The following is a 25,044-nucleotide window of genomic DNA, read 5'->3' as shown; positions in this document are numbered from 1 at the left end:
TAACTTCTTTAAAGACTATGAACTAAGCCAGAGAGACTATTGTGCATAGAGCATGCAAAGCCAAATAATCATACCCGCACTTATCATTATTACGATGACCGACAACGACCGCCAACTAATACATACATAACTAAAAAATTGTGTACCTGAAGCGTCCGTGTCACGACTACAAGATTTGTGAAGGGGTATAAGATCTTCTCTGGATATGTGATTATACGCACTTGTAGAACGAATATAGGTACCCGGCCTACTATACCATTCAGCCGGGTACGAAATGATCCCAATTTGTCGTAGTGGAGCACTGCATCACATCAGAAAATCAGTCGGACACAAGTTTTATACTTTCTTGCAGCTCACAAGAGGTCAAATTCACCATTTGTAGACTTGCCGTATAATTTTCCTTCGCAAAAGACCATCGATCGTTATATGTGTAAAAATAATTTCTCGCTGTGAATTTGATTTTTTTATAAGGTTCAGTTTTGTTGCCTAGTTGATAAGTGATACAAAACAAGTAGGATAAAATGCAAACAGACGTTTTAATAATGATTTGCACGATCATTACTTTGCTCCATTAGCATAAATATGCACCAATTGTAGCTCTAAAGACGACACCATTATCTGTCTAAAAAATTTTGAGCTACAATATTGCAGCTAATATTTATGTACTAAATGTTATAATGGTACACATCTTCAAGCATTTTTTTTTTATCTTATTCGCGGACTTAGTGTCACGGTACGCATTTTCTAAATTACACATTTTTTTCTAATAGGCATGTGTTAGTTGACGGTCGCTGTCGGCCATCATGTTAATAGATTAAAGTATGACAAGTACAACCTGTATATTACTTACGCTGTCTGTAGTGCTATCTGGGTTTGCTGATCTAAAAACGGAATTGAATATACATAAAATGTGGCATATTGAAGCATACACTTGACCAATATATTACTTTAATCTCAAATCAATTGCTGATCTTATTTGAAAATTACATATATTACAGTAATAAAATCCAAATCCAACGTTAATAAGACAAATGAGAGCAGAAAAAAGTTGTTTGAACACTTCTGTAAAAAGCTTCATGATGATAGAGCACGGTAAACTGCATAATCAAGCAGAGAATATCTACTTGCTACGTTCAATATTTTTGACATAGGAATATGCTCGAGTAAGGCACGACTTTTCACTCCAAATTATCACTTTATCCTTATTTTCACACACGAACTTTTAAATCAAACATATAAACCAGTTATCCACTAAGATGTGATTTTAGTAAATGAAATCACATTTTACTTTCCCATAAGCATTCACTCCCTCGAATCTTACCCAATCGGTTGAAATTTACCTGGCCTCGTTCTCAAGGAAGGTGGTGATTATTTTTCACTTAACCTCTTCTCGTTCTGATGCATTTATTATTGATATTGCTAAAAAAAATATAAAAAATAGAATAAAATAAAAAAAAAATGACGTGATGCATTGGATCCAGGGTATATTCTTTACAAATAATGTATTTCCATGATTATCCTCCACCACCACGACCTCAACCACAAAAACTTGTTGAACATATATGTCAATCATAAACGAATAAATATATCATTCTATGGTAAACACACATGTTATGTATGTACAATATGTACAACTTGAATGACTGATGAATATTTACAACTATGCTGCTTGTTTCAATCATTATAAAGAATGGGTTTATAATGAGTACTATAACACCAACTACAGTGTAAAAAAATCGTCTAATATTAGCACGAAATAATAAAAACCCAAATATTTATAACGATGCTGCTATTTTCATTCATCGAAGTAAAAAAAAAAATTATGTGTCATCCACATCAAATCAAAAATATAGCCAGTGCTTCATTTCCATGTATGTTAAAGCAGGGTACTTGAAAATAGTCCATCATCGACTGGTTACACCAAGTGTTGGAGTTTTTCCTTACAGATCACTGTTACTTTAATAACTAACTGTGCCTTGTCCATCAGCAAACATGGATCCATCTTCTATATACATTCCACATCCGCATGTTGCTGATTACATCGTGATTGCTAGTTTCCTTTGTATCTGCACGGGAATAGGAATCTACAATGGACACCAAACCAATAAAAACCCAACATTGGAAAACTATCTACTTGGAAATCGTCGCCTTCTGCTCTTGCCAGTCTCTATGTCTCTCTTTGTGACTTTCATGTCGGCGATTTCTTTAATGGGTATCCCTGCGGAGGTGTACGCCTATGGCATTATTGGGATTCTGGTTTTCGTTGCCAACATTTTCTCTGTTTTAATAGCGAGCAATACCATTGTCCCATTGTTGTTTCCTTTGAAAGTAACCAGTGCTTATGAGGTAAGTAATAAATTACACTAAAATCCTTAACTAAGTTACTAAGTAATTGCGCATCAAAATACCAAGTATATTATTTTCAGAAGGTTTTGTAATTTCCGATTGATTTGAATAGCATAACCCGATGAAATAAAACGAAATATACTAAATCAAAGCCTCACATAACGATTATGAGGGGGAAGCCAAGTTCAGGTGATAACATGTTAGATTAAAGATAGCTTTCAGTTATATAAATGTTATAAAAAAAATCAGGGAGTTTTGAGATCCCAAACGACAAAATCCCCTACGGGCAAAGTACGATTTACTGTTGATTAGTCCCACCTTCCGGTGATTATGACGTCACAACCACCGGAAGGTGGGGCATATCGACGGTAAATTGTACTTACGCAACGTCGTTTTGGATATCGAAACCCCCATATTATCAAGAATGTCAGATAATTGTTGCTTTATAAACAGACGCACCATTACCTGCAAGTACGCCAGCCAAACACAGATATATTTACCATTAATCATATTGAAGCAGCCAAATTGATTAAATTAAGACTGTCCGACGTGAATAAAGTTGGGCTACCTTTGTGTAAGATACAATATTATATTTCAATTAGTTTCATTGTGATTCTTGATACTTACCAAAACACTGTAATCCAGCTTTGCTCGCGTTTTTCGTATCAAATTATCCTTTTGCTGCAATTTAGTTTTTCGACGTTGTACGTAGGTATCTACTGTGACGTCATTACTTTGTGAGCTAAACTTCTGGCTTTTTCTCTGAAAACTCTCTGAAGTTTCGCTCCCAAACACCTGACGTCACCATCAATACCTACCTACAAAGGCAGATACAGATAACTCTGTAATTCCGTCTTTGCATATTACAGAGTTAGCTCCCTTGTGGGTAGGTATCGATTGTTACGTCATTATTTTGTGAATGTAATTCACGTCCTTTTCTCAGAAAAATATGACGTTACGCTCACAAACACGTGACGTCATAATCAATACCTGCCTGCAGATAGCTCTGTTATATGCAAATTCAGAATATGCAGATACATAATAAATTACAAATTTTAGTAATACCTTAAAGATGCTCCACCGCTGACAAATGGCATTTTTTCACTATAAAAAACAGGAGCAGACAATTTAGGTTTTTTCTTCAGTTGCAAAATTTACTTACTTTACACCATTACCGCATTGAAAGGTTTGAGCTTCTTATTTTACTTCAAGTTAGAAATATGAAAAAATAATTAATTGCATCCCGAAAAAAAATCCTTGGCACTATATCCTATAAGAAGTACTGATTGTGCATGCACCATAACGCGAGCTAGCATTTTTTACGGTGATCAAATGACGTTACAATGTCAACATTAGTGACGCCTTAATGGGTCACGTTTTGGGTGTCATTTATACTTTCATAGACTTCACTTTGAATATATTTAAATTGTATTTTCGTTTAGTATCTGCAACTCCGATTCCGTTCTAAAGGCGTGCGTACTTTCGGAACAATCATTGGAATGCTACAAACGGTTTGTATGGGAAAGCCCACAAATATCATAAGTATTAATTAGATTGTACATGTTTGAAATGTTTGTTAAATGGTCTCATCACAATTTTCCCTTATAAATAGAACCCTACGGTTTATGCTCTATTCGTTTTTTAAGAAGTGACATTTAATATAAAATGTTCATTGTTTATGAATTCTGATATGAATGTTTTCATTCCGCTGACCACAATGTCAATCAATGATATACCTTACATTTATTTAATAGGTCAAAAATTATTTATGATATGATGACGCCAAAACAAATTATATTTTAACTCATCAACCTTCTAACTTTATATCTATATATTGATATTCATTTTATTTCTGCTTCAAATCAAGACATTAATTATATCTATCTTATGTATTTTTCATTTTGTTTTCTAAATGTTTTCATTATTGATAACTGGTTTTGTCTATGAAATTTTCACAATAACCACTTTTTGACCTACCTGAGAGATAGATTCTACAATTATTTGTAATTTGAAATCAAGAGTATACATTTTGTCTGCCTCGAGCATGCGTAGCTAACTGAATGTTCTTTGTGTGATTTATTTCAGTTAGCCTATATGGGAGTGTCGTTATATGCACCGGGACTAGCTCTCCAGATCGGTATGCAAAATTGTGTATCTTCTGTCAGATTCATTTTCGCCATTTGTTTTGTAACCTATACATGCTTTCCTTGTTATCTGGTAATAATGTATAAGAAGTCTTTAGGCTAGCATGAAAACAACTATGGTACCTAAGTTAATGTTCTTCTCGATACTACAGGAGTTACTGTAACGTTCGTTATAACAACCCCTAGACTAATAACAAATAACAACCTCATTCGTTTTGACTTTTATATGTTTACTCATTCAATAAACAATATTAAATCTAGTAGACTTCGGGTTTATCATAATATTAACAACCCTTTGATACAAAATTATTCCCTTTCAGTTGCCGGAATACCTCTGTGGCTTTCAGTCGTTTTAATAGGCTTGGTTGGCACTCTCTATACTGCAATTGTAGGTATATCAAATATTATTGTCATGGGGATCATAATTTGCTTGATGAAAATGTATATATTCCAGCAATAATGATATCCATTAAAAATAAAAATTCATCATTATTCTTATGTATTCAACATTTGGTATAGTATATTATGTGGAAATATGGGTTTGAGTTTTATTAGTTTAACGTCCTATTAACAGTCAGGGTCATGTAAGGACGTGTCAGTTTTGTTAGAGGAGGAAAGCCGGAGTACCCGGAAATAAACCACCGATCACCGACCAGTACCTGGCAGCTGCCCCACATGGGATTCGAACTCGCGATCCAGAGGTGGAGGGCTTGTGGTAATATATCGAGATATCAACACTACTCAGCCACCGCGGTCCCTTAATATGGGAGATTGTGTCATGCTAGAAGCGATTCGGTTATATGGGTATAATTTTACATTGTAGTATTCAAATGCATTTTCCTACTTATCTACAATAATTAACTTACCACCTTAAATTGAAATGGCTTCGGACTTCTTATTACGACGTCATCATTGCAATACCGGCGATCATGGGAGATGAATTGATTGTTCTGTTGTTTTCTAGATAATCGCCTGGTTTGTTTTATTAATATTACATATGTAATTTATTTATCTACGGTGCTTAGGGAGGAATCAAGAGTGTGGTATGGACGGATGTGTTTCAATTTGTGATGATATTTGTTGGACTAGCAGCGGTAACTATTCAGGTACACTTCATTTTTGACATTAAGAGATACGTAAAGCAATTATATTATGGAATATTACAAGTATAGAATCTAAGATCTAAAATGAGGAACCGTGAATGGAAGAATGATATTTTTTCTCTTTCAACAGGGCACTGTCCTCATGGAACCGCGTCACTCCATAATTGAAATCGCTAAGGAGGGGAGGAGGCTTGAAATCACTAAGTATGCACCTGTTGAAATACTTCATTTTTTATTTCATGCTGACGTTTTGTGTTTACGCAAACATTTTGGACATCGGGAAATAGTTTTTATTTTTTGTTTTATACTATAAAAGTACTCATTTTCGCAATCAAAATTTAGAACAATATTAACTTTTTTAGAGTTTAGCGCAGTATATGAATTCGCACGTTCGTAACAATAGTTGGACTATTTACATGTGTTTGCAACAATTTTGCGTCGATTTCTTTTTGGCGATTCCTTGTCGCTCGCGTAATACCATATTTTCGAGATTTCGCGGGTCGTCACCTCCGTCGCGACATTTTAATCCATGAAATATTGAGAATCGATTGAATTATAATCCAAATTATACACTTTAAGCCAAATCGCGAAATTTTGATTCGCTAAGATTTGATTTTCCATTTTTTGGTCAAAATTCCAACTTTTTCACCTGCAAAAATAACCGGCCATGCGTGTTATCAAATGTGAATTTGGTTTTAAAGTATTCATAAAGGTATGAATCTACTGAAATGGTGACGTAACTTACTGAAACTTACTTTTATATATCTTAAATACGCTTTATAAAATCCTTTCTGTTGTAGTTTTGATCTGGATCCTAGAACACGGCATTCTGTATGGGGTATATGTATTGGCTTGACATTTTCTCTACTTCCAAATTATTGTAACCAGGCTAGTGTGCAGAGATTGTCTTCTCTCCGAAGTCTAAACGCGGCTAAAAGGTAAACTCCTTTTCTCTTACCATATACATTGTACGTAAGCAGCTATGAGTTAACTGATTGCATTATTTATAATTAAAACATTTACATTACGGCCTATGCGTCATATTATAAGCAGTATGTAACATTATGGAAAACTTTAACAAAAATACATTTACATCACTCAAATATATATATATATATATATATATATACATATAGATTGATAATGCGTTTCTCTGCTTTCAATCGGATCTTCTGAAATAATCATTCCTTAGGCAAAACACCTAATGACGTACCAAAATAACGATGGATTTTAAGTCATCACATAGAAACTGCTTATGCAGTATTTAAAGACTTTGCCATTCTAAACGAGATAGTAGTGGTCGTTATTGTATTTTTCTCTTTGGTTTGTAGAGCGTTCTGGCTTCTCTGTCCCTTTTTGACCTGTTACTACGTAGTGCTGGGATACCTAGGGATCCTTCTGTACGCCTACTACAACACGCTAGAATGTGACCCCGTTCAAGCCGGTTTCCTCACCAATTTCAACCAGGTAGCACTCTGCTTTGGTTCTACACGAAATGTACTAGGTGACTGCACATCGCTTTGAAAATACATCAATGATACATGTAATTGAAATCTAATGCCTGTGAGTCTTTTGAAAATGAATGTCCGCGAAAACATCCGTTGTCATGAAAACGGGATATCTTAAAGTGAGAGTTTCTTTCATATTCTACGATATTGAAAGATATTGCTGTATTTTAAATTTGAAGCTTATTCCGCACTTTCTATTTGAAGCTGGTGCCGTGTTATGTATTTGAAGCTGATGTCGTGTTATGTATGTGAAGCTGATTCCATGTTATGTATTTGAAGCTGATGCCGTGTTATATATTTGAAGCTGATGCCGTGTTATATATTTGAAGCTGATGCCGTGTTATGTATTTGAAGCTGATGTCGTGTTATGTATTTGAAGCTGATGTCGTGTTATGTATTTGAAGCTGATGTCATGTTATGTATTTGAAGCTGATGCCGTTCTTTGTGCTGGACGTGTTACGGTCATTGCCTGGTCTATCTGGAGTCTATATCAGCTGTCTGTTTAGTGGGGCGCTTAGGTAATGGTATAAAATAATGAGAATTCATCTAACAAAATATAAAACACAAGCATTATTTCCTCTGTCAGATACACTATTCTATCTTTGCATATTACAGAGTTAGCTCCCTTGCGGATAGGTATCGATTGTTATGTCATTATTTTGTGGGCGCAATTCACGTAGTTTTCTCCGAAAAGTATGACGTTACGCTCGTAAACAGTCAATACCTACTCGCAAGGGCAGATAACTCTGTAATATGCAAATACAGAATACTATGTTTTTAAAAATAGTTTTTTATTGAATACTGCCAAAAGAATGGAACGAACACTTTTCTCTAAAGGATGAACATCGAATATCCTAAGCCATCTTATATATTAAGAAATTAAGAAACTTAGCATCTCTTGTATCTATGCAGCACACTTTCATCGGGAATAAACTCGTTGGCCGCCAATACCGTGGAGGATATCATCGGAAACTGCCTAAAGGAATCTAAAATAATTTCTCAAACTACTCTGGCAAAACTATGTGGTGAGTTGTATTTAGATTGCCGGTAATATATGATCGTTTTAACTCGTACCACAAATCAGCATATACATACAAGTAATACAGACAAGAACGTATATGCTGATTTATATAATATTATTATCTAAATATCATTCTGCTACATGGGTTACAATCATAGTGAGAATACATTACCATAGAACCAGCGAAGAATCAAGGATGGTAATTAGTTATCGAGTCTCAGAGAGACGGACAATGCAGCCCCACTACTATTCTGTCTAAACTTCTAAAACCATGATAGATATAGTTCAATTAATTTGCAACAACGTTCACTGGTAGCCCTGTTCTGTTAATTTTCGTTCTTAAACTGTTATTTTAACCATATTCGTGAGTTTTTAAATATTTATGTTGGTTATATCTGTTTTACTGTTATTATCAAAATTTTAGTTATCTTTAACTAAAAGCATGTTATTATGTTCTAGCACACGTTATATTTTTGCTGCTGTGTTATCTCTATCTTTGCATGCGTTTGTCTTTTTTAAATGATGTTAGACTTAGTGGCTGGTGTTATTATTTATTTTGCATTGTTATTCATTTCATTTCACGTGTTAGTGTCAGCAATGATTGTTAATGATTTTGTTTCCCATGTTATTGCCAGAATGTTACGTGATTTTTATGTGAAACTTTGTTAGCATCAACAGAACATGTGATTATTTACGTGACCACGTTACGAGTATCGTTGGAAACGTTATTTTTTTTTTGAAAGCGTTATTTTTTTCGTGGAAATACCACTGCCTATTGTTCTCATTGACCCCCTACGACGACAGCGCAGTGAGCCGGCGGGCGAGCTTCGCTAGTGTGTTGACCACTCAGCCATAACGAGAGCACGGCTTCCAATTATATAGTCGACTGGCGGTATCGCTGTCACTGTATCGCTACCGTATCGCATGTGCTGTGCAACTTAGCATGGAATATATATAGTTTTCAGTTACTATATTTACAGTTCTAGCTAAGTCTCTGCGAAAAAATCCTGTATAAATAGACCCTTAGTACTAGTTACTATATGTTACATCCGTATTCTTAGGTTAGTAAATTTCCTAATTCTTAGGTTAGTAAACGTCCAAATTTGTCAAGCTAACCAGTCACTTCTAGTTGTGTTCAAGTGCCTAACACAAATGCGGTCACTCCATGAGCTAGCTTTGGACCATATCAAATCGATATGTTGCATCATCAAGGTCACTATGTCATCGCGAAATATCAGCTCTAAAACAATATGAGACAAATCTTCTTGGTCGTGTTAGAAGTCCCCCTTCAAAATTATGAAGATAGACGACTTAGCCCACAGAAAAAACAACCCCCAGGTCATTAAAGGGCCGCTTGTTACTGAAGTCGGGTCGGAATAAAATGAATTGAAAAAATTGTCAATTCAAGATTCAGCGAGAGAAGTGATGACAAGGGGCGGAGTCAATTAATACATTTCAAGGTACGCTTCTTATGTGATTGGGTAATAGTATTCATGACAGAGCCCATGAGGCATGATGACATTTTCATAAAGAATAATGTTCATTTTTCAGACAATTTTAAACATTATAGCCAGTCAGGTGATACGACTTCTTTAATTGACTATTTGTAGCCTTCTTTCAATTAACTGTACGGATAAGCAAAAGATGTAATGTCGTCCACGTGTTCTCACAGCATGTCATCACTCAACTACTGTACTAAGCGATACTGATTTAACGAATATGGACTCACACAATTTTTTTTTACCGTGGAAGGAATTTTAGCACGCGTGAAGATATTTATGGATTGTATCGATTGATCTACAAAAAAAGTACAGCTAAACGACCCATGTCATCTGTTTTAATTATTCTCATTAATTTGATGTGTTTTTGTTTTGTCGATGTACATGAAACACTAAATGCTTTTGAAACCACTTTTTACCTGATTGTTTATAATCGGCCCGCAGGTTGAATCATTTAGATTGATCAAAGATCGTATTAAACTTGAAATAAAAAAATGAACAAATGAACTTTGTATATCAAGGATGTATTAAAAGGACCCCATTCAATCTGAGGACCTCAGTTATGGAACACCAGCGCAAACCCAGTAATGATATATATTATTTTATACTCGGCCGTTATGTCTTTTGGTCAAACTCATTAACTTTACAAAATTCTTTACTATTCATAAAATCTATTGTTTCGTGTGCATTTATGGAACTATATTTCTGGTTATATACATATTTTTAGCGTGAATTGCCTGGTTAATTATATATATATATATATATATGATATAAAAAATAAAAATCGATTTCTCACAAAAATGTTATTTAGCAAGAGGGATATTTAATCCAATCTATCACTAACATTTCTCTTTTAACCTCATGTTTACGGACTATGGACTAAGTTGGCGATTAACCGCCAGCGGCAACTCTCTAAATCACACGCGTGGCCATTCCAACGAACCCATAACGAAAATTGGAGAAGTCGTACCCAGAAAGTTACCTGAGAACTAATACGGTTGCGTGGCTTGGCATGTAAATCGCCGCGGGGTTCTAGCGTGACCGAGACAACGGGGTCATACCTCACGAAAACACGTTGAAAGCCCACCTGTCGTGCTTTTGATTCACAGACTAATATGTAATTAATCCATGTCACTGCAACTCAGAAAATAGTTTCAAAGATTTCATTATAGTCTCCCAGACACATTAAAATGTGTTACATGGATTATACAAGTTACATTTTTAACTGCACGTGGCAGGATGGACAATATATATCATTACCAATTACTAAAATATGGAAAATTAATTTGAAAATGAACAATACTTATACCGTACTATCATAGCTTTTATTCACATCTACAAAAATACCATCATTTTTCTAATGAATAGAGACACCTTCTTCAATAATTGTATATTACAAATACCTATAAAGCCACCCATCTTATGAAGACTGGGATTACTATAATAATACTGTGGGATATATTTAATACGTATATTATTTTTTATTTCTTCGTGTTTACATACCCAAAGATAGTGAAATTCATCCTCGATATTTTCATTGCATAAATGACATATTCTTTCACGTTTCTGAACATTACGCCATCTTCAAGTCTCAATTGGAATTTTAAATTTGATGTACGGAATTTAGTTATGTATACTCTATTAATTTCCTATAATTTTAAAAGATAATTTTCAAATCCAAATTCTTTCTTATATATTAGATAAGTCTGTCTCTTGAGGAGTTTTCCACACCTGAGAACCATTTTTGTATAAACTGATCTTGAAGGCGCTGTTTCATAAAACTTTTATAAAAACTGTTAATCATTTGTATTTCATTGAGGAAGATATTTGACTGACCAGATTCGTCAAAAATCTTTTTAATGAAAGATATCCATTAAAATGTGTATATTCCTTCGAAATGTAACTTCGAGATTAGTTTATAAAGCATGCTACTTAATTTATTTTCATTTTGTATAAGTCTATTCCAAAAACACAGCATTCTCAGTTTGATATTTACTACGAGTGGGAATCTTCCCAGTTCCTCATACACCATAAAATAGTAGTCGAAGAACATGTACCATAAGTACACATGTACCATAAGTACGACCACACAACTGTACACGGAACGGAACATTATATTTTGATATGTTATTCCGTCTGATCTCCTGACAAGAATGTTGAAAACCGCATCAAAATCGGCCGCTTCAGTACCGAGATACAGCCCTCCGAAGTGCTCGATTTTTACCTGTATAACGACTGCTAATCAGTGTATCGGCCGCTCACCATGATTTGGGAAATAACAGGATGTGACGTCACGAGGACAACGGCAGTGTGAGCTGTATATGTTTGGTAGCGGGGTTATAGCACAAAGGTGGACATATATATATTCCTGAAATGGGGTTACGATAATTTGACAAATATATATACAGTTATGATGACGATTTGATCATATTATATTAGGAAATATTGCAACTGAAATAAGGCTAAAATACATATTTATAATCAGTCTAAAAGCATCACTTTGTGTACCTTGTGTAAACTTTTATACGTGCACGCCTCGGTACATTTTTACTAGAGATCTAATCTCTGTATCAACAAATCACTAAATTATCAAACTTCGGGAATATTCAATTTTCACTATGTAATCTTAAAAGAGACAAATTCGGAAAATGATGGTCATATAATTATCCATTTGAATATGTTTCTGTATAAATAAAAATTCACTGCTATGAATTTCAAGAACCAACATAACAAAAAAGAAAATGTGTTGAATGTATTTTATAGTTCAATACACGTAGCCATCATAGACATAAATTGGGGGTAAACAATAAAACAAAACTTGAGAGTTTGAATTTATAATATAAAATTCATTTATAGCTATAACGTGTTTCTCTTCTCTTTTAATCTATGTCGACATGTGTTATTTAAACAATCTTCAACAGTACATTTATTGATCATATAGATTATTATTTTTGGTATCATAATAATGATCGATATTGACCAAAATTCACAAAGAATTGGACATCTGAAATCTAGTAACTATCAGATGTATCAAAATTCTGACATTGTGCATTATATTTGCATTAATCTTTCTCTATATGTCATTTGTAAATAATTTTGCAGTTTTTGTTATAAAAATACATATACATGTAACCAGAAACATTTATTATGTACAAATGTATGCATGGGTGTTTCTGAAGTATATACATGTAGTGCTTGACACACTTGTTATATGTTACGTACAAACGATATATTTTACTTTTATTTTTAAACCAAAAATTTATAAGTGTTTACAAATATGACAATATACAACAATAACATGATGGCCTATCGCTAACTTACCTGTGAACTGATATTTTGACACGTGACGTGTGCTAATCAACTAAGCGTGGCAGGTCACTAACACCTTTCTTACGTAATCCCCTCATTAGCCAGGGTTGATCACGCGCTTTAGTTACTGCAGTATACAGGTATAGAGATTAACGCGGCACGACATTGAAAGTATTCTGATTTTGAAACTTGATATCTGATATTTGGATTAGACATAGACATCTTCAGTTCGTCTGACCCGTGCATGATTTATTGTTCTAGTAAAGACACTAATGAATGAATTTGAGCGAAATATCAACAAGTCGTCGGACGTACTGTATTACGACTTTATATGAAAGCTGAATGTATTTCGTCCAAAAAAACAACAACAATTAGATCGGAAAATATCACTCCATCTAAATTCTAAATATGTGTTACGGTTCTCAAAACTTAGTATATAGAATTAAATCCACCAACTCACAGTAGAATTAAATGACAAACATATTTACTGGTAATTAGACAATGGTATTAAATGTTTATTAAGTCACACGATCGATTTCATACAAAACACAATTAGTAGATGCATTTGCACATATGCAAAAAAATCTGTTTAGAATCATACCTTAAGTCGTATGGGCAGGTTTTATGAAAAGTCGGAATTTTGTAAAGTGGGTTCAAGGATTTATTTGACCAGTTGACATTAGACGACCCGAGTTGGGTTTTGGGTAACATAATCAAGAACATATACGTTCTTGATATAATATTCATGTATATGTGGTCCCAAACACCGCGGATATACAACGTACATGGATTATTATGTACATTTTATTGTGTATAATTATGCAGTAATCGCGCAGAGATGTTCATTTATCTACGACAGGTACATCAATATATGTATGTATGGTATAAATCCCTATTTCCATGCATATCCCAAACTCATATCTGTGATTGAGGATAATATTAAATAATAAATAGGTATCGGACATGTACACAGGTATTTGTGTCTTCAAAATCGATTTTAACAAACGGTTGTTCACATTAGATTGCAGACACCGAATATCGCCGCTCTAACTTATGCGAGTAGAGTTGATCCCGTTGTCCTCGTGACGTCACAGGTCAGGGGTCCTGAATCGGGGTCAGTGGCTTGGAGCTTCAGGCGTGTTCTAGAGAAACGGCGCATTATCTCTAATACCGTAATCGCTATGAAACTCGTACTTTCGGCATTCTAAATTTTATCAAATGACGCTTTTATCAAGCCTTATATACCAAACCATTCCGTGTACACTTTATTTTATCTAATTCTTATCGGAACACATCGTCGTACCTAAATGGATAGTCAAGGACTCCAAAACCAAAAACTGTAACTAGATAAAAAGTTTCTTTTTAATCTGTTAAAATCGTTCATATATCTGGGTTTAGTGTAGTAAACAAAGACGTGCGTGTCCTGAAAAGTCGTATATTAGAACGTGAAACTTTTTTTTTATTTTGAAATATTACCATATAGTCTTTATATAAAATATCTCATAATACGTTGACTTGTATTTTGAAATGAAAAGTTGTTAAATTCTGTTGGTAACTCTATTTGGTCCGCAGTCACTGAAATAAAACACACCATATTACAGTTTACGCGTGGCTGAACACGTGATGACCAGGTACTGATTAAATTGACAGGAACAGAAAGATCGTCATGGTTCACGCTGGGTGGATAGTTATTTCATGACGGGGAGGGGTGTGCGGTCTGTATACATGGGGCGGTGGCGTTTGTGTGACATGAGTGAGTCGAGGATGCAGACATTTCTTCGATATTTTTAGAAATTGATACTGATTAATACGTTCATAAAAATCACCAGAACTCAACTGTATGTAGTAAAAAAAATCGTTGTATTATTACTCAATGATATGTCGAGCATTTAATTACGCCCCTAATTGTTTTCTAAAAGGTATTGTTCATAGACGGCACTGATTAACATATACACTTAATTCATTAATATTAAAATATGATACTTATACATAATACTCGTATATATGTTATCTGTAACTTGATGTATGGATAAGCAGTAATAAAATGCAAAGTTTGCAGAGGTATCACTATTTTTGATCAAATTAGGAACATAGTCTAAACCAGACTGACAGATGTTGTAATGGATTTGATGATCAGATATTGGTCTGATGAAATCAATTGTTAATCGTTGGAAGTTTCGAGTGGGATTGGCATTCGGGTGTCGACAGATCGGTGAGGGGTTGAAAGTTACCTGTGACCACATCAAAGGAACTCTGTGATTGGTGTTACAAAACGCCATTTATAGGTAATATATATCAAAGTTTTTCAGGGATGTAAAAAAAAAATCAACACGATCAATTTTATTGTCCTCTTTAGCTTTTCAACAGTTAACACAAGTGATGACGTCAGTTTGGTATTTCCTTCGATCTTCTCTTGTCCTACACTATGATATCTGAAACGAGAACCTCAGGTACATTTGTATACTATATTAATTGAATATCAATGATCTAGAACTACAGAAACGTCTTCAATCGCATATCAAAGCCATGTATACAAGGTGTGTAGACAAGCTTTACAAATTGGAAATTGGTAAAAATTAACACGTGAACTTATGTCGTATAATTTCATTTATTTCAAGATTAATCCTCTTCAGCTGATAAGTTTTGCATCATAACGTCAGCCTGGTATTTTCTTCGATCTTCTTCTCTGGTCTTACGATATCTGAAACGAGAACCTCGAACAGCATTTAGTATCAACACAATTCACATCAGTACAAACAGTAATTCATATTTTACCGCTCGTATCGGAACTCTCCCGAAAAAAGGTTGAAAATGCATGTTTCGCCAGGTAGCAAGAATGACGAGAGTAAAACAAGTAACTGTATATTTAGAGAAAAAATAAAGTAGTTTTAGTGCATGCATGACGTAAACATAAATATCACACGGGTAGTCTACAATCAGATAGCTTGGCCCGTTCCACAAACCTAATGTTTACCTGTGCAAGCCGTGTGTACTCGGCCGTCACGGCTCGGCGCGTCCGCTCGATAATTACCAACGTATGTCAGAAAATCTGTTAATCTTCGCGCAGAAAGTTACGGTGGCTGAGAGCGGACATGAAATAAATAAAATTATTGCGTGGGAACGAAATATTATTGCGTGGGAACGAAATATTATTGCGTGGGAACGAAATATTATTGCGTTCGAACGAAATATTATTGCGTGGGAACGAAATACTATTGCGTGCGAACGAAATATTATTGCGTGCGAACGAAATATTATTGCGTTCGAACGAAATAATTATTGCGTGGGAACGAAATATCAACGGTTTACCTTTGGCTATTTCAAATGTGGCAGTCTGCAATTTCATATCAATATTCTTTGTAATTGGTCATTTAAAGTGGTTTTGTGTAAACCTTCTTAATAAGGTATATTTTATAAAGTATATTTTGCTTCGAAACCATTAGTTTAAAGTTTATTGCATGTATTATTTGGATTTGTATTCTATTTCAGTATTTGCCTTCAATGATTTGCATTAAAATTGTAGAGAAAGTCATGTAAATTAATTGTTTTACTTTTTAAAATAGTTGACTAAGTATTGTTCCCACGCCATAATATTTCGTTCCCACGCAATAATATTTCGTTCCCACGCAATAGTATTTCGTTCCCACACAATAATATTTCGTTCGAACGCAATAGTATTTCGCTCCCACGCAATAATATTTCGTTCCCACGCAATAATATTTCGTTCCCACGCAATAATATTTCGTTCGCACGCAATAGTATTTCGTTCGAACGCAATAATATTTCGTTCGAACGCAATAGTATTTCGTTCCCACGCAATAGTATTGCGTTCCCACGCAATAATATTTCGTTTCCACGCAATAATATTTCGTTCCCACGCAATAATATTTCGTTCCCACGCAATAATATTTCGTTCCCACGCAATAATATTTCGTTCCCACGCAATAATTTTATTTATTTCATGTCCGCTCCCAGCCACCGTAGAAAGTATTAATATAACCGACGACATATTTAATTCTATCGCCGAATGTGTTAATTTCACTGTCGCATCGGAAAAGTTTGACCCCGACTATGTAGCAATAGATAGCCGTGCATGTAAACAAAGGTGGGTACTTGTAACTGATAGCCTCTGATGGTTTGTTAGTCGGCCGTCACGGCGGCGACAGCGGACAGAAAAATACTTAATTTTACGGCAGAATACTTAATTTTTCTGATCGAATTGGAATTCTAAGGAAAAATCTTGATATTAAGGGTTAACACTGAATAAAAAATCACATAAGCTAATCCTGCCGAAACTTGTTAAAAATTTAATTATTCTGCCGTTATTCTAACAAATTCTGAATATTAGTGCTGGAAAACAAATCTTTCTTTGACACATAATCGGATAAAAATGTCAATTTATCATAAACCAATACATTTGTACATGTTTCTGTTGTCATACATACATAAATAAAGCATCGACTTGTTTTCATGTATATATGGTAATATCACAGGGATCCGAAAATTAGCTACATTTGATATATTTTATTTATGGACCCACCAGAGACCATTTATAGACGTTTAAGAGGTTTAGATCAAAAATCAGAAACCTCTAAAATTGGTCTTAGGGCCCTCTGTTGGATCCGTATAAAACTGTATTTATCAACAAAAGGATCGAATGTCTTACGTCCTACAAAGTATGTACTTTATCTTCAAATTCCGCCGTCAGCTGTCAACATAAAACTTGTTCGATGTCATACTTATAAATGATGGCAATTAGTACTTAAGGTTCCACTTGAAGTTTGGACCGATTCAAAGCTCACGAGGAAAGATCATCCCAATGTCTCCCGGGAAACATCGCGGCCTATTTATTTATTAGTTTAAACAATACTTTTTACTCAAGTAAACTTCTTATAAGCATACACATACAAATGGATTCAACGATTACAGAAATTTCCCAAGATGTTCTCAATGGGATGCAGAACCTGAAATGGAAATATTAATATCTGATCAAAATCGTGATTTTTATTCATTCCTATAATTCATGTACATAGTTGTGTTTCTTAAACCGTTCTGGAATTCAAAATAAGTAAAAAGAAGTAATTATTGTGTTTGTAATGCACTAAAACAGATTGACAATTAAAATGTTTCTGACAACATGAATTTTGACACGTGTAGTTCCACAAAATTTAAATGTTATAATTATCTGCAGTTTTTGCGTGATTTCAATGTAGATCTAATGTCGATACGTATAAACCCCCACCCCCATATACAATATATGAATCAAAATTTATGATAGAATATTACATGTCTACTAAATTACAGTAAAACTATTAAGTCTCTGGTTTAAATACTTGTAGATGACTTCTGTGCACATTCTGAAGATTACTATACATAACGTAACCATCCGCCAAGCTAATCCCGTACTTCGCTAAGATTTCAACCAATTTGCAACTCATAAAGAGAAATTTTTACGTTTACTAGCAACTTTCAATGTTAATGTTCCCTTTCAATATCTTTGTCTATAAAGTGTATACAATTATTGTCGGCCATTTTCTCGCTTCGTGCTCCTACTAGTGCCGCCTTAATATTTAAAGCGCCCCGTAAGTCGAGCCTCGTTAGTCAGGGCGCATCACGATTCCGTTAACCTTCTCCACCGTGTATAGGTCTAGTGTGAATTCCTGTCTAAACAGGATAATCACACTAGCAGACATGGCGAGAACCTATAAGTGCTGTGACATGTCACTCAGAGAGGGAGGCAGAGAAAGAAAGAAAGAGAGAGGGAGAATTAAATATGTAGAAAAATGTTAATCGCTAAGATGAATACAAGTATGTGTTACTTTTTACTACAGTCTTTAGAAAGAATGCATTAATCATTGAAAAAAAAGTAAGAAATCTGCACGAAAGTTTTACCCTCATTAAATATACATAATTATCCACCAGCCTTCGCATCCAGGTGAAATTGTACAGGGTTACGTTGTTCATCGCGGTTCTCACAATTACGCTTTCGTCCCGCATTGCTTAACATTTAAGAAAACGAAAGTTCATGACAATGCTATTTAATGATAAAAAAATCAGAGAAACGTAGCAACAATCCCCAATCGCTGAAAAGACGTTTTTGAAAATCACAGGTAGGTGTGTCGAGCGCCGTATGCAAGCATTGATAGTGATGAGCTGCACTGCCTCGCAAAGGGTCGATTACGTCACGCACCCTAATATGTCAGGAATTTTCAATAAGTTTATACAGTGAATGCAAACTTTGGAGAAAAAGAACTGTAAATATAGTAACTGAAAACTATATATATTCCATGCTCAGTTGCACAGCACTTGCGATACGGTAGCGATACAGTGACAGCGATACCGCCAGTCGACTATATAATTGGAAGCCGTGCTCTCGTTATGGCTGAGTGGTCAACACACTAGCGAAGCTCGCCCGCCGGCTCACTGCGCTGTCGCCGTAGGGGGTCAATGAGAACAATGGGCAGTGGTATTTCCACGAAAAAAATAACGCTTTCAAAAAAAAAATAACGTTTCCAACGATACTCGTAACGTGGTCGCGTAAATAATCACAAGTTCTGTTGATGCTAACAAAGTTTCACATAAAAATCACGTAACATTCTGGCAATAACATGGGAAACAAAATCATTAACAATCATTGCTGACACTAACACGTGAAATGAAATGAATAACAATGCAAAATAAATAATAACATCAGCCACTAAATCTAACATCATTTAAAAAAGACAAACGCATGCAAAGATAGAGATAACACAGCAGCAAAAATATAACGTGTGCTAGAACATAATAACATGCTTTTAGTTAAAGATAACTAAAATTTTGATAATAACAGAAAAAAAGATATAACCAACATAAATATTTAAAAACTCACGAATATGGTTAAAATAACAGTTTAAGAACGAAAATTAACAGAACAGGGCTACCAGTGGTTGGCTTTGACAAGAAACACTGGCTTGATAGACAAACATTGATACTAAGGTTACATGAAAGATTATTGGTTGAAATCCTAATCAAGACCACCTTTACATGTATGTGTTAAAATATCTTAAGAATCGTCAATTAGTTCTTTGACCTTCTGTTTGCAGTGTACGTGTTCGGATTTGTTGTAATTGGATTAGCATACGCTATTAACTCAATGTCCGGAACAATTACCCAGGTAAACTAAATGAATGTTTGGCGCCTTAACATAATCAGAGTGTAGGAAGTGTTAATGCATGGGACATATGCATGTCACCACTAGTTCTGTTCTAGAAGACAAATGTAGGGTAGCTCGTAGGAAAGTCATTGTTGTTAGAAACGCCTGCTTTTCTGACCACCAAATTTTGTGGCATGCGCCTATGGTTAAGTAAGATGTGAAAGGTAAAAAAACATATTTAGGAAAAACGTGATTTTACGTTCACGGTTGTATGTATAAAATAGAAATTGTTATAATGACAAACTTTGATATTAACGCATTACATGCAATGTGTCGCAACATCTATGAAAAAATATAAGTCCTACAAAATACATGAACTACGGAAAGTAAAAGGTATAAAGTTGTAGTTGAAATAGCATTTCATTATCAATCTTTAACTATTATCATCATGTTTTCTACTTGCATGGCAGATGGGACTTTCAATATTTGGCGCGTGCGGTGGACCTTTAGCGGGACTCTTCTTTCTAGGTGGAATGGTACCGAAAGCAAACAGTAAAGTCAGTCTTCTTAAACTTCGAAAGAACCTACACTATATTTCTTTGCTTGCAACTGCAGGGTAGAAATGCTTCCAGTTTATTACTTTTGCAAGCTGCACGTAACATTCTTGAATATTTGCCGTTTCATAATGATGAATATATGGTGCACATGAAAAAGCCAAATACGTCAATACGAACAAAGAAAAGTACACTATGAACAAAGAAAAGTACACTATGAACAAAGAAAAGTACACTATGAACAAAGAAAAGTACACTAAATAATATATATAAATATCCAAGCAGAAACGTGGTCCTTATTATCACTAAGTCAAATGTATACAAGCAATTGTGAAAGACACAAATCAAGGAAGGATCTTTTTTCAGATTTTGTTTATTTGTTTCCCCATTTATTCCAGGGTGCTGTTTTCGGTGCCTTAGCAGCCCTGGTTTTTAACGTGTGGATGGCGGTAGGATCACAAATGTACGGAAGTAGACCTAGAGCGTTGACCCCCAACCCAATGACTGGATGTTTCTCGGACAATATCACGGATACGATGAATATTTCATCCTTGTACTTTCTGAACACCACGGAGTATGCTTCCCGATACGATGTTTCAGGAAACCTGAGTGTTCCTGTTAACAACATAACTACGTAAGAATCACAGTGAAGTGCTGTATGTAAGAGATGTATAGGGTCTTCTTGATATTTCACTAATGACAATGAAAGAACACCGATAATCATTTTAAAAACCTACAAAGTTTAAGCGGTACGCACATAGCACCATTTTTGCCTATTTGTCACTGCACTTCATTCCAGTAGTATGCAAAATCCATGTCCATATTGTTACATTTTACATCTCTTTTACATCTGGGTATGAAAAGGAAACAGAACGAAAAATCAAAAAAGCATAACGAATGGATATATTTCGACATTCCTTTCTAATATAACTTTTTGATGGCTTATAGAATGAGGAAATTGGAGTCGGTTGATATAAAGTGTATTACATATAGTTTGACTGGTTGTATTTACAGACCTGAGGAAGGATTTTACCTGTACAATGTATCCTATGTTTGGTATGGTTTAATTGGCTTTACTTTGACTCTGATCATCGGTACCCTAGTAAGTCTTCTCACTGGTACGTAATACAAATGACGGGAGTGAAGTTTTTATCTGTTACTCATGTTTAGGTCGATATAGATATAACCCCTTCCCATTTAGAAATTGTTAGCAGTGGAGAATGGGGAGGTTGGATGTGAAATTTGTTGGTACTTCTAACGTTAACTTAATCACTGGTATATATTTGGTATATATTATGTTTCTCTTTCCTACATATCTGATATTGGTTTTCCATCGCAGTACATCCCAATTGTTATACGATTAATACTAATTTTTAACTTATATTTTTCAAACAATGCGATATTATTTGCATTTCATGTGAAACTTGTACAGTAGTTGTTATTTCCAGGGTTTTTTTACCTGACGAGTTAAGCATTTTATTAGTTGAAAGTTGTCAAGATTTAAGTCAGGCCCTTGCTTGAGAGAAAAACGTTGTTTCTGTGAAAATGAAAAAAAGATTATATGACTCTTTCATATGTACATATGTAGGATAGAACTATTCCACCCGAGGGTACAGAATTTTGGGTCAGAACCGAGGCTTGCCGAGGTTTCTGACCCAAAATTCTGTACCCGAGGGTGGAATAGTTCTATCCTACATAATTTACATATGAAAGAGTTATTTTCTCACATTGCTTGTCGAGTTACTTGCACGAAAGTTGAGGCAGCCATTTTGTGACAAAATCTTAACTTCTTAAATAATTGATCGATTTTAAAAATAAGAACGCCATTCGAAAGAGCTCATCAAAGTTTGGTTTATATTAATAATATATAAACAAGAAATCTTAGGTAAAACGGTTTGAAATGCAAATTAAACAAATGAAATGGTAAATAAATCCGGCAAATCAATTGAAATAGAAGAAAATTGACGTCAACTTTGGCTGATATGACGTCATCTGATTGTTTGGCAATTGTGACGTCACAGCTATGTAAGATAGATTTATCTTACATAGCTGTCTTTTATGGGACAACTCTATCTTACATGGCTAGCTATGTGAGAAAAAGATATCTTCTCAAGATCAGAAAATATGACAAAAATCTGAGACCTTTATCCTACATTGTATCCCTTCGAGCAGAAAATCATATTCCATAGCTACCTGTGAAATGTTGTATGATAACATAGATTTATATTACAGGCAGTAATGGTGGCAGCAAAGTGGACCCCTGTTTGATTTTCCCAATCTTCCGGAAGATGTACGGTCTTGAATCTAGCTGTAAATACAATAAAACTGACACAGATGATAATGTACGTAATCCAAACAAAAATAAAATTCAACAAAATGTTAAGGTGACTTGTTTTTCTGTAAACCAATTATTTTTACCTGAGACTTGATTTCACTTAAATCAAATTGATTTAAATATATGCTAGTATATAGCTAGATCCATGTTACTGTAAGCACATGTGTTTTCATGGTATGCATCTTTTTAGCGCGTTTTACGTTTCATGACATCAGTAACTTATAATATAAAGGACTTTGTATCATTACCTTACTTTTCTTGTTTTATACAAAAGATACACAAGATCTTGATTTGGCAGCTTTTTAAAAGCATTGCTTCTTAGATAAATGTTTATGTGTGACACGAAAACAACTGGATGAATCTGCACGTGTCTTTGAATTTTCTAGTATGACAGCTATACGTCTCCGCCCTAACAGCTTAGCGAGCGATTGTTCTTTGCTTTTAAGAGTACAACTTAAACAATACCTTCTTTTTTTTGTGTTGGCTGGATGGATAATTCTTCTGATTTACAACTAAGGTCATTTCATGACGGTCTCCCTGTGTGCAAATTATTGCATGTATGGATGTGATTTCAGTATCTTTCTGGAGGCTGCGATATATTCATGCTGTCTTTCCTTTTCTACTTGAGTGGGACTCTTGCCCCTTTTATTGTACTATCTCACTGAAGCATACCATGGAAGACTTCGAACAGCACACGCCACCCAGTTACATTATACTGATAACGGACAAACCAACAGGTCGTTCCACTTGCTTAACAACCAGTTTTATATACACTATAGTGTGTATAAGAAAGGGATTCCCTAAAGGCCCTACCGAATGACAAAAGTGGGGCGGTGCTAAGGGAGACGTTATGTAGAAGTGTAAGATTCCAAATTAAGTCGCCTTATAGTATTCTAACTCCCTACATGCAGTTCAGATATCAAACAGAAATGTCCATTAAATGGATAAGTTTATCGATCGTAGAGTTTACTGTTCAATGTTATAAGTATTGTGTCTACTATAGAATCATTACGTTGCACGAGTCGCTTTTGTTTTGTAGAATTCTACTGGCTACCCAGAGGCTTAAAGGTTGTGAAGAGCAAGAAAACAAACTTACCCAGCTACGGCATAATATCAGCATCCATTTTTTCAACAACCGTTTCGATTTGCTCATAACTGTAATTAATTCAATAAATGAAATACTTCTACAAAAGCATAATGATACTGTTTGTCTATAACAAACCAAACTGATAAAATGGACAGTAATTGGCCACAGGTTCATGCATTTGAAAAGTCGTTTTAAGAAATAAAACACACAAATACTCCTTTAACATACCGGAGGTCTTGATATGTAATTTTACCAAGATCACATATGGCATTCGCTGGTAAGTTGATGCATAGTAACTGTGTGTTTGACATGTACTAGTATCACTTGGATATCTATATTTATGAATACAGATACATCATTAAGCGGCAGATTAAATTAGTTGAACTGTCTATACTAGACAGCAAATAGAAAGTGGCATCGGGCATTCCACAAGGTTCAGTGTTAGGGCCTCTTTTGTTTGTGATTTTTGAAATATTTCATATTTCAATATTTTAAACACGTAACACGTATTTTCTATATGTGGTATTTTTTTTTTTTATTTATTAATATTTATCACAACTTATAGTATCTGTTCACATGTAAGTCGGGCCCTAATTATAATTATTTCGTGAAAATTAATTCTCCGAGTTGGTAGATCTAAATCGTCCGCAGGGCTCCTTCAGTTTATTGTCCCCTTTAAATGTATCTATGTTTACAGCTAATGTGAGAGATATTGCGTATTATAATTGCCTCTCATCTCCTTTATCCTTATCTTCTTTTCTGAAATATTGATAATTCTATAACCAATGGTTATGTGTGTCAGTCTGGGGTGTGACTTCACACACAGTCATCATTTGCTCGTCGCTATATTATTTTAGTTATGTGTATTAAACAGTTCGTGTGTATGCTGATCGCTTTGCTTGAGCTATTATATATATAGGGGCAATAAAACTGAAAGCCTAGAGGACACACTACCGGGGGCTGCAGGCCGCGATTTCATTATTTGGAGTTTATCCGATTGAATTTT

The 25,044-nt window shown here is 34.7% G+C and overlaps 1 protein-coding gene across 3 annotated transcripts; it reads left to right on the top strand.

Annotated features, from left to right (window-relative positions):
• Positions 1–445: 445 nt before the first annotated feature.
• Positions 446–24,897, top strand: LOC138317946 (sodium-coupled monocarboxylate transporter 2-like). 3 transcript variants are annotated; one of them, XM_069259925.1, is made up of 16 exons: positions 450–2,346; positions 3,789–3,857; positions 4,432–4,483; positions 4,811–4,878; positions 5,516–5,596; positions 5,724–5,797; positions 6,394–6,531; positions 6,925–7,060; positions 7,531–7,619; positions 8,014–8,126; positions 20,013–20,083; positions 20,533–20,619; positions 21,015–21,250; positions 21,631–21,734; positions 22,849–22,958; positions 23,991–24,897. In XM_069259925.1, the coding sequence occupies exons 1-16, from the start codon at positions 1,993–1,995 to the stop codon at positions 24,015–24,017; spliced, it is 1,809 nt and encodes a 602-aa protein (XP_069116026.1). In that variant the 5' UTR covers positions 450–1,992; the 3' UTR covers positions 24,018–24,897. The 3 variants fall into 3 exon arrangements, 2 of the variants coding, with proteins under 2 accessions (XP_069116027.1, XP_069116026.1); XR_011207830.1 differs by lacking the exon at positions 21,631–21,734 and having other exon boundaries at positions 446–2,346; positions 23,991–24,002; XM_069259926.1 differs by lacking the exon at positions 5,516–5,596 and having other exon boundaries at positions 449–2,346.
• The last annotated feature ends 147 nt before the right edge of the window (positions 24,898–25,044 follow it).

This window comes from Argopecten irradians, chromosome 3 (assembly GCF_041381155.1).
Source record: "Argopecten irradians isolate NY chromosome 3, Ai_NY, whole genome shotgun sequence".
Taxonomy (NCBI): Eukaryota; Metazoa; Mollusca; class Bivalvia; order Pectinida; family Pectinidae; genus Argopecten; species Argopecten irradians.
Note: the sequence above shows the minus strand (reverse complement) of the source record. Positions and strands in the feature narration are given on the sequence as shown.

Excerpts from the sequence above, each read along its gene's own strand:
- LOC138317946 (XM_069259925.1), top strand. The coding sequence starts at position 1,993 with ATGGATCCATCTTCTATATACATTCCACATCCGCATGTTGCTGATTAC. Across the intron at positions 20,084-20,532 it reads TGTCCGGAACAATTACCCAG|ATGGGACTTTCAATATTTGG; the intron begins GTAAACTAAATG and ends CTTGCATGGCAG. Across the intron at positions 21,251-21,630 it reads CCTGTTAACAACATAACTAC|ACCTGAGGAAGGATTTTACC; the intron begins GTAAGAATCACA and ends TTGTATTTACAG.